Source organism: Coregonus clupeaformis, chromosome 37 (assembly GCF_020615455.1).
Source record: "Coregonus clupeaformis isolate EN_2021a chromosome 37, ASM2061545v1, whole genome shotgun sequence".
Taxonomy (NCBI): domain Eukaryota; kingdom Metazoa; phylum Chordata; class Actinopteri; order Salmoniformes; family Salmonidae; genus Coregonus; species Coregonus clupeaformis.
Window position 1 is genome coordinate 13,790,524 of NC_059228.1, and position 11,279 is coordinate 13,801,802.

General features: G+C 46.8%; 1 protein-coding gene across 2 annotated transcripts in view; it reads right to left on the reverse strand.

The window, feature by feature from the left end:
• Positions 1 to 8,050, reverse strand: part of LOC121581652 (collagen alpha-1(XIX) chain) — a 181,899-nt gene extending 173,849 nt beyond the window's left edge. For both annotated transcript variants that reach the window (XM_045211550.1, XM_045211549.1), the window contains exons 1-4: positions 7,915 to 8,050; positions 6,888 to 7,012; positions 5,242 to 5,322; positions 4,472 to 4,571 (exon numbers count right to left, since the gene is read on the reverse strand). In XM_045211550.1, the coding sequence (XP_045067485.1) occupies positions 4,472 to 4,571; positions 5,242 to 5,322; positions 6,888 to 6,975 (269 nt within the window). In that variant the 5' untranslated portion in view covers positions 6,976 to 7,012; positions 7,915 to 8,050. The remainder of the gene's footprint in view (positions 1 to 4,471; positions 4,572 to 5,241; positions 5,323 to 6,887; positions 7,013 to 7,914) is intronic.
• Positions 8,051 to 11,279: the final 3,229 nt, after the last annotated feature.

Below are 11,279 nucleotides of genomic sequence, written 5' to 3' on the forward strand. Positions count from 1 at the left end.
GTACACAGCCTGTCATGAGCCCTCTCACTCCACTGGGTTACCACCTTAAGTTCTTCCACTCTGCTCACCACTCTCTCTACTCAGCCTAACTAGCTCCACCTGTCCCTGCTCTGCTCGGCTCTAATTACTCTGCCAGCTGCGCTGCATTACCCACTAACCTCTCCCAGTATATTAGGCCCTGTCTTTCAGCTCTCCGGTGTCAGATCGTCTGCAAAGCTCACACCCGGAACCTGTTTGCTCGCGCTTCTGGCTCACCCTGGTTTTGTGACCCCGGACCTGCCTGGTTTTTGGATACTCTTCTGCCTCAGGAGATCCAGACCTGCTTCTGCCATTACGACTCTGACTACTCTTCAATCCCGGTAACTCTGACCAGCCTTCTGCCTTGCTACTACGTATTTTGGATTTCCCTTGAACTGTACTGCTGCCTGGTTTCATTCCGCCCCGTTGTGTCTGTGTTTCCCCCCCCAGGACTTCTGGACCACCAACCACCGGCGTCATCGGACGCATCGCTGCCACTGGGGGAGGCACAGACCCAGCACATCGGACGGGATAACCCCTGGAGCCTTCACTCACTCCCTACATCCCTTTCCCCTTACAGTTTAAATAAACTTTCTGGTGTGACGCAATTGTGGTCCTCTTGTCGTCTGTCTGAACCGTGACAGTACGATCTGACCATCATGGACTCAGCGCACACTTCCCCCGACATGGAAACCGAAGAGCCTGAGCAACCCACCGCCATGCTACGCCTGGAACACACTGAGAGAGAGCTAGGCCGCATGAGCGGCGTCATCTCCTCTCTGCTTCAGGTCGGCCACCAACAGCATCAGCAGTTCCAGCGGCACCAGCAGCAGTCCCAGCAGCAGCAACAACAACTCGCCATGATCATTCAACTCCTCACCAACCTGACCCCAGCCAGTCTGCCCACCAGCCCTGCCCCCGAGTTACCTGCCCCGGTCATTGCAGCCGCTGCTCCGAACCCAAGATTGGAAACCCCGAGCGGTTCAACGGCGATTCAACCCAGGTCCGGCCATTCCTGACTAGCTGCCGACTTCAGTTCTCCTTGCAGCCAAGGACCTTCGCCACGGAGGGGGCTAGAGTTGGGTATGCCATCACTCACCTGACGGGCCGAGCTCGACTCTGGGGAACAGCAGAGTTCGAACGTCAAACCCCCGCATGTGCAACCTTCGACCTGTTTGCTGAGGAGATGCTGAAGGTGTTTGACCTGGATTCACCAACCGCAGAGGCGTCTCGTGAACTGTTCAGTATTCGACAAGGCAGACGTACAGTCGCAGACCATTCCATCGACTTCCGAACCCTGGCTAGACGAAGTTCTTGGAACACACCATCGTTGGTGGACGCGTTCTTCCATAGTTTGGCTGACTATATCAAGGGACGAAGTGGTCTCCCATGAACTGCCTTCCACTCTTGATGAAGCCATCGCACTGACTGTCAGGATCGACAGAGGGATACAGACCCGTCGCCGTGAGAGGGGGGCGCCAAGGTCCACCTACTACCGGCATTCGGAGAGATCCGACTGGGCTCCTGTCATCTACTGCCACTCACCCAGGTCAGCTTGATCAGTCTGAGCCTATGGAGATTGGGCGAGCCTCTCTCACTCCTGCAGAGCGCCAGCGACGCTTCACCTCAAACCTCTGCCTCTATTGTGGAGGTGATGGACATCGTGTGGTAACCTGCCCTTTAAAGGGCCGAAGCTCACCGGGCATAGGGGAGTCCGGTTGAGTTCAATGACCATCCAGTCCTCCGACCGCAAACCCCTGCTGCAAGTTCACCTCCGCCTCCCTGACTCAACTCACACCCTGGCTGCTCTGGTGGATTCTGGCGCCGAAGCCAACATAATGGACATCAAGCTGGCACGCCAACTGGGACTGGAGAACCTCCGTTTGACACCTCCTATTCCTGCCCGGGCACTGGACGGACACTTACTCGGATCGGTCACTCATGTCACGGCCCCGGTCTCGATGGGTCTGTCCGGAAACCATCAAGAAACTATCCAGTTTCACCTGCTCCCCTCTCCAGGCCAACCCCTCATCCTGGGTTACCCATGGCTCCGCCCGGCACAACCCTCAGCTCGACTGGGTGACCGGGGTGATCAGGGAGTGGGGAGAGGACTGCCACCGAACCTGCCTGCTTGCCGCCGCACTACCTCCTCGGCCAGTACCTACTAACTCCGCTCCTGACCCCTCCAAGGACCCTGTGTCGATTCTGCCCAGTCCCTGCATCGTTGCAGCTCTGACCTGGGCTGTTGAGGAACAGGTGCTGGAGGCTCTCCGTAACCAGCCAGGTCCCAGCACTTGCCCAGCTGACCGCCTTTTTGTCCCCCGAAGACCTGAGGTCCCAGGTCGTTCAGTGGGGACATGACTCCCGCCTAGCTTGTCACCCTGGCTCCACCCGCACTTACAACCTGCTCGCCCAGAGGTTCTGGTGGCCCTCTCTGAGGAAGGATGTACGGGAATTCGTCCAAGCCTGCCCCATCTGCAACCAACACAAGTCGTTCTGCCAGCCCCCAGCTGGATTGCTGCAGCCCTGCCTGTGCCCAGGAGTCCGCTGGTCCCTGCTGCGCCTTGTCCTCCTCCTCCACGGCTCGTCGATGGTGGTCTGGTTTACACCGTCCGCCGCCTGCTTCGGTCCAGACGGAGGGGTAGGGGTCTCCAGTACCTCATTGACTGGGAGGGCTATGGACCTGAGGAAAGGACCTGGGTGCCAGCTAGTCGGATTGTGGATAGGACTCTCATCACCGCTTTCACCAACGGCATCCTGATCAACCTGCAATCCGTAGGGGCCGCCCCAGAGGGATCCCTAACCGTCCTGCCCGCTCGGCTTCCTGTCCTGTGCCTGATCCTGTCTCGGGACCTGTCCCATCTCCCGACCACGGCCCTCCGGCTTCCTCCGAGGATGAGGACGTTCGCTCGGACCGTTCGGAGGAGTTCTAGCCCTCCTCCGGCTCCCCTCCTCCCGCCCGGCGTGGTGTTGCTCTTGGGACTTCTGGGGCCGTCCCCTTGGGGGGTTCTGTCATGAGCCCTCTCACTCCACTGGGTTACCACCTTAAGTTCTTCCACTCTGCTCACCACTCTCTCTACTCAGCCTAACTAGCTCCACCTGTCCCTGCTCTGCTCGGCTCTAATTACTCTGCCAGCTGCGCTGCATTACCCACTAACCTCTCCCAGTATATTAGGCCCTGTCTTTCAGCTCTCCGGTGTCAGATCGTCTGCAAAGCTCACACCCGGAACCTGTTTGCTCGCGCTTCTGGCTCACCCTGGTTTTGTGACCCCGGACCTGCCTGGTTTTTGGATACTCTTCTGCCTCAGGAGATCCAGACCTGCTTCTGCCATTACGACTCCTGACTACTCTTCAATCCCGGTAACTCTGACCAGCCTTCTGCCTTGCTACTACGTATTTTGGATTTCCCTTGAACTGTACTGCTGCCTGGTTTCATTCCGCCCCGTTGTGTCTGTGTTTCCTCCCCCAGGACTTCTGGACCACCAACCACCGGCGTCATCGGACGCATCGCTGCCACTGGGGGGGAGGCACAGACCCAGCACATCGGACGGGATAACCCCTGGAGCCTTCACTCACTCCCTACATCCCTTTCCCCTTAAGTTTAAATAAACTTTCTGGTGTGACGCAATTGTGGTCCTCTTGTCGTCTGTCTGAACCGTGACACAGCCTACAGGTATAGGATCTTAATTTGATCAACCTGTTGCAGAAGAACTAAAACTTGTAGTGTATTTTATATTTTAAAAGGCTTCTGAAGTTCGTAATTTCCACTTAGAAATTTCAGACTTGATTTTACCTCACAAAAATGTATCAACCCCTACAAAAATGTCCATTAATTATAATCCACAATATAATATTTCCCATTTTCCTGTTGCTGCAGGATTATTTTCCTGCTGTAGCAAACTGGCTCAAATTAAGATCCTACACCTGTACTGTATGCCGTTAAGCCAGAGCTTAATGGAAAACGCTCCAACAGAGCACAGCCACATGGCCTGAGGGTTCTAGGACTTCAGTCAATTCCAAAACAAAGCAACATGATCACACACTGACTGACAGACTCGTACAGTAATTGGTGTCCAAATAGACCTGGCCAGACCACCCTCTAGTCACACCCAAGATGTCCCCGGCCCGGCAGGCCCAACACAACTCACTCTGTTTGCTCAACTCCCTCCTCTAGCTATCAGTGAGCAGTTAGTTTCAATGAAAGGAGGGGGAACAGAGGAGACACACAGACTTGACGGTCAGCAACTAGAGAGATAGTGCCCATTTCATGGACACTAGCAAGCTTTGGCGAACAACAAAACTGCGGTCACGCATACTGTTTGAAAGACACACCCACGAGGGGAGATCTGAATGACTTGATCGCTGATTATCTCAACAAGTATGAGTCCAGAGTAATCAAACTACCCCCCAGTCACATCCAAGTGTCCCCCTGGCCCAGCCTGGCACTACTCACTCTGTTGGCTTGATGAGGGGGTTGCTCCCCAGCCGGAATGATGGCCGATCCTCTGTCACTGTCCCCTTTCTCAGGAGAAACGTTTCTGTCAGATCAAAACCTGCAAAAAAGAGACAAGAGGATGAGAAGGGGTAGTTTAAACTCAAGATGTCAATTTCCCTGACATATATTAAGCCTAGTCCTGACCTGGAATAAAAGCACTTTCCATAGAGATGATCTGTGTTCAGGAAACTGACACTAGGTGTTGCAAAGTGTTGTTTTAAACTCTACAATATGGTTATACAACAATGCATATGGGTTGAGTAACCATCAAGACTTTCCAGATTAACATCAAACTCCTGTCCCCCTCAGTTTTGTCCATTTGTATGGTACAATATAGTTAATTTATACATAATTACTTCAAAGATAATAGATTTGACCATCAGTGCTCCCTAAAACAAATTGGTGCATGGCACCTCTGTCAGCGCAGGCTCAATTACAGAGTTTTTCTTGAAGTGTTACATAACCTGTGAACATATTCATGTATGTCACGAGATGTCTGAGTCATGAATGTTATTACCCCCCTGGATTAGAGCCAAACAGATTGGTTGACACCCAAATTGCACCCTATTCCCTATATAGTGCACTACTTTTGAACAGGGCTCATAGGGCTCTGGTCAAAAGTAGTGCACTATATTGGGAATAGGGTGGCATTTGGGATGTAGCCATTGAGAGAGGGATGTATCTATTTCAATTGAGGGAGGTGCACACCATAACACTGTAATTCTTACCGGTGAATTCTGGCTGTGGACCATTTAAACTGTAGGAAAACCGGTCCTTGTCTACTTTCAATGGAGGACATCTAGAGTTGTCTAGAAAACAGGAATAATATAATCAGCCATGCAAGGTTCATATCCATTGAAGTAAAAATTAAGATGCAGACAGCAAACTAGTGCAGAATATCGTCTAAACACTTCAGTCATCAAAGACTGAAACTTTGAGATCTGATGTCCGACAGCGAGGTTGATGATTTGGTGACTAAAACTTTGAGATCTGATGTCCGACAGCGAGGTTGATGATTTGGCACACAACCATCGGTTGATGTGCACAGCAGGACTGCAATATAGTTGGCCTGCAACGTGACCAGTGTCTTTCCATGTGGAGGTGCACTTCAGTCACTCACCATAAAAGTGAGAATGTCTTGTTAGTCACCACTATCCACCCATTCATTAACATTCAGTTTGCGTCCCAAATGTCACCCTATCCCCTATATAGTGCAGTACTTTAGACCAGAGCCCTATGGGGAACAGGGTGCTATTTGGGATGCAGCCTCATACAGCTCAGACAGGGATGTGGAAGAGCTGTTAATTAGAGGTGGTGAAAGAGACTTAACTCTCACTGGGCTCAACTTTGACCCTTTTTGTATGTAGTCATGTTTTCTCTTAGTTAAACTTGGAGACTGGGGCAGGGCTACAGGGTCGTGTTCATCACGGAACAGAGTAGCAAAACGTTTGAGAACGTTGTGCAATGGAAAACACTAACGAGTGTTTCTTAGACAAGTTCAGATAATACTACATCCCAGTATAACTATTTTTGTGACTGTTTTCTTCAGTTTCGTGCCAACTGAACATGGCCCAAACATATACTGTAGCTAAAACTGCAAACAAATGACTTGCCATATTCCTGTCTGCAAAATCTGACCATGGTCATCTACTGTGACAACGCCACGTTAGCCCAATGTTATTGGAAGGGCATGTTAGTACTACTAAAAATTAAACTAAAATGGTAGCAATAACCTGTGATGTAGTTAGCTTTTTGCTATATGTATTTCAAGGGATGTAAACAATAGCATGTGCTTACTGCCTGTTTTAGAAAACGTATTGAGCACAACCACATAGCCTAGCCTAGCCTATAGGCCTAGTGCGTGCTATGAAATATGATCTAATATGAATTCCAAAAATGTGTGTACCGCGTAGCTCCCAAAATGTATTTCCACTGTAAACTAGGCCTAAGGAGAGTGTCTGTGAGATCAAAGTCATCTTGGTGTTGGTGACAGTGTCCTTACATGCCACATGAGGTTGGTGGCTCATAGGTAGCCTGGCGGTTAGAGCTTTGGGCCAGTAACCGAAAGTCGCTAGTTCAAATACCCGAGCCGACAAGGGGGAAAATATGCAGATGTGCCCTTGAGCAAGGCACTTAACCCTAATTTGCTCCAGGGGCACCGTACTACCATGGCTGACCCTGTAAAACAACACATTTCACTTCAACTATCTGGTGTATGTGACAATAAAAAAATAATAAAAAAAATAAAGGCTGGAATGGTATCTAACTCATCAAACACATGGTTTCCATGCGTTTGAGGCCATTCCATCTACTCCATTCCAGCCATTATTATGTGCTGTCCTCCCCTCAGCAGCCTCCTGTGCTAGATACATACCTATTCTTTCATTCACTGCCATTCCAACAGTGCAAGGAATGGTATGTACAATCCAGAGGAAAACTGCCCATCTTAGCAAGCAACTCATGTCTTCTCTGGTGTGAGAGAAAATACTTCTTCAAAACCTAAAAGAAAATACAAGTTAGTTCTTAAAATAGTAGGCCTACATCTACACTAAAATATGAATGAGAGCAAGGTGCGACAGGTTCACTGCAAGAGTTGCTGCATTTATTATGGCGCTATCATATCATCAGGAAAATAGGCTAAACAGAAGAGTCACACTTTGTAGGCTATACCAAACGGAAACAAGTAGAATGAGGTCGGCTATGTAGAACTAATCTAAATTATGAATTTTTTAACCTGAACATAACTGTCCCGGGTCAGTATGACACAGATCACGTTTATAGTGAGATGAGATCACGCACATGATGCCAACTGACAAAATGCAACTTCGATGGAGAGATGCCAAATTCCTCGAACATGCCAATCTCACAATTCAAGCCAATGACAATGTCTGTCGCACATTGAATAGCGCCACAGCTATAACTCAGATTGTTTGGAACTAGCGGACAGGACACTCCATAATAGTCTATTCCACTTATGCACTATTCATATTTTCACAAAGGCTCCTCAATCATCAGATACACGTACCAAATTACGCGTAATTATGCGTCCAGTTCATTGCAGCCTAATACGGGTCTTGCGAGCATATGGAAAAACTGCATGCTACACAAGTGTTACATACAGTATAGCCTATTTACACGAACATAACGGAATGTTCATAAATCATTTCGAGTGGCTGAAGCAGAAAATATTTGTCCCGTAAAGCCAGACAAGTTCCAGAACATGAACTAAAGCTGTGCGCAAAAGCCACTAAAGTGCCAAACGACAACAAGGCTAGACGCACTAACCAAGGTCCCCTGCTTATAAGTTCGTATCGATACATGACATTGCAGAGGAGGATTTCAAGCAGCCATTATTATTCAACCTGTAAATTATGAATATCAAATCAAACCAGTCTACTTACAATTGGTGAGAAAGTTTCCTTATGAACTCATGTTTTGAAAAAAAGTCGGTTGCTATTCCAAAGTACACTAGGAAAGAAATAAAAGTGAGAATGGGATCTGTTACTAGATCCTCGTGTCCTTATTAGTCGCACCGACTGACTGACCCTCCCACTCTCTCATTATGCTACTGAAATGCATAAAGGACCCCAAGTCCGCTACCGGCAGAGGCATTATAAGGGGCTACATGGAAACGCTCCACAATTTAGATGAGAAAATAATTTTCATGCATGAGAAAATAACTTCTTTAGTTATGAGATGATTGTTGTTTCATTGAGAACATCGCATACAGTCGGCAGGACCCCGTTACTAATTGTGAAAATAATCTGGGTGCTCAAATTATGGAATGGAATAATTAGAATTGGGAGCAAAACATTTCCTATACCAACAATAATGTTCATAATGTATGGATTAAATGTTGATTTATTGATCCAGAACATGAACTGGAGATGAAATACAGTACTTTGCTAGCCATAACCTCCATCTCAATGTTGCCTGAAAGTGAATATTATGTCCTTTCTTGATGAGTTTGGGTACCACCTTGAATTGTACCTAGGCATTGCTAGATGGTTCCATAGGAGTTAGGGTCTATTTTAGTCTCTGACTCAAATGCCAAAACAAAATGTTTCGCAATCTCCTTGAGGATGGTGCTGAAGGGCTCATGTAGAGTTTTACACCAAGTTAGAATGAACCCTATGGTGCTGAAGGGCTCATGTAGAGTTTTACACCAAGTTAGAATGAACCCTATGGTGCTGAAGGGCTCATGTAGAGTTTTACTCCAAGTTAGAATGAACCCTATGGTGCTGAAGGGCTCATGTAGAGTTTTACACCAAGTTAGAATGAACCCTATGGTGCTTGAGAGTTTATCCAAAACCTTTTCACAACGAGAATAAGGAATAGTTATTAAAGATATATCTTCAAACAAAAATATAAACTCAACATGCAACAATTTCAACGATTTTACTGAGTTACAGTTCATATAAGGAAATCAGTCAATTGAAATAAATTCATTAGGCCCTAATCTGTGGATTTCACATAACTGGGCAAGGGCGCAGCCATGGGTGGACCTGGGAGGGCATACTGTAGGCCCACCCACTGGGGAGCCAGGTCCAACCAATCAGAGTGAGTTTTTCCCCACAAAAGGGCTTTATTTCAGACAGAAATACTCCTCAGTTTCATCAGCTGTCTGGGTGGCTGGTCTCAGATGATCCAGCAGGTGAAGAAGCCAGATGTGGAGGTCCTGCGCTGGTGTGGTTACATGTGGTCTGCGGTTGTGAGGCCAGTTGGACGTCCTGCCAAATTCTCTAAAACGACATTGGAGGTGGCTTATGATAGAGAAATTAATATTCAATTCTCTGGCAACAGCTCTGGTGGACATTCCTGCAGTCAGCATGCCAATTGCAAACTTGAGCATTGTGTTGTGTGACAAAATTGCACATTTTAGAGTGGCCTTTTATTGTCCCCAGCACAAGGTGCACCTGTGTAACGATCATGCTGTTTAATCAGTTTCTTGATATGCCACACCTGTCAGGCGGATGAATTATCTTGGAAAAGGAGAAATGCTCACTAGCTGGAAAGTAAACAAATGTGTGCACAACATTTGAGAGAAATAAGCTTTTTTTTGCGCATGGAACATTTCTGGGATCTTTTATTTCAGCTCATGAAACATGAGGAACAACACTTTACATGTTGTGTTTATATTTTTGCTCAGTATAGTTTGAAAATAATAAGTAGGTCTAAAAGCAAAAAATATAAATGCAACATGTAAAGTTAGCCTAATACAGCCCAATACAACCACAGCCCAAGGGGAAGTGGAGTTGAAGTGGAGGGCCAAAGCACCACAGTGATAATGGACATCTAGCCTCGTTTGTAACGTCATGGTTTATTCACAACTTATCTAAGAATGAAGAAATGCCTGTGATACCTTTTCATCTTCAGGCCCCCCATTGACCCCATACAACTTCAACACATTCTGTAAAATACATAACGTGTGAGTACTAATTGCGTGATAAATATATGATTGAAAAACTACATAGAATACCTGAAAACTACATTGTTAAATCCAAACTGGTATTTCATTCCTTCTCTCCAGTCTCCACCACAGAAATTGGCAAAAATGTGATTGAATATTCAAAGAGATATTCATATACACTATATATACAAACGTATGTGGACACCCCTTCAAATTAGTGGATTCGGCTATTTCAGCCACACCCGTTGCTGACAGGTGTATAAAATCGAGCACACAGCCATGCAATCTCCATAGACAACATTGGCAGTAGAATGGCCTTACTGAAGAGCTCAGTGACTTTCAACATGGCACCGTCATAGGATGCCACCTTTCCAACAAGTCAGTTCGTCAAATTTCTGCCCTGCTAGAGCTTCCCCGGTCAACTCTAAGTGCTGTTATTGTGAAGTGGAAACGTCTAGGAGCAACAACGGCTAAGCTGCGAAGTGATAGACTGAAAGCTGGGACCGAGAGAATGAAAAACAGCTTCTATCTCAAGGCCATCAGAATGTTAAATAGCCATCACTAGCACATTAGAGGCTGCTGCTACCTATTGAAATCACTGGCCACTTTAAGAAATGGAACACTAGTCACTTTAATAATGTTTACATATTACATTTACATTTTACATTTTAGTCATTTAGCAGACGCTCTTATCCAGAGCGACTTACAGTTAGTGAGTGCATACATTATATTTTTATTTTTTCATACTGGCCCCCCGTGGGATATATCTTGCACTACTCATCTCATATGTATATACTGTATTCTATACTATTCTACTGTATCTTAGTCCATGCCTCGCTGTCATTGCTTGTCCATATATGTATATATTTTTTTATTCCATTCCTTACTTAGATTTGTGTGTATTGGGTATATGTTGTGAAATTGTTAGATATTACTTGTTAGATATTACTGCACTGTTGGAGCTAGAAGCACAAGCATTTCGCTACACCTGCAATAACATCTGCTAAACACGTGTATGTGACGAATACAATTTGATTTGATTTGATGAGCCACACAAGCTCACAGAACGGAGCCATCGAAGCGCGTAAAAATAGTCTGTCCTCGGTTGCAACACTCACTACAGAGTTCCAAACTGCCTCTGGAAGCAACGTCAGCACAAGAACTGTTCATCGGGAGCTTCATGAAATGGGTTTCCATGGCCGAGCAGCCGCACACAAGCCTAAGATCACCATGACCGTAAAACAAACCAATACTGCCTGCTACTGAGGGCTAAATAAAGGGAAAGGGAATCAAGGTGTGTGTAATGAAGGGGACCAGGTGTGTGTAATGATGGTGACCTGGTGTGTGTAATGATGG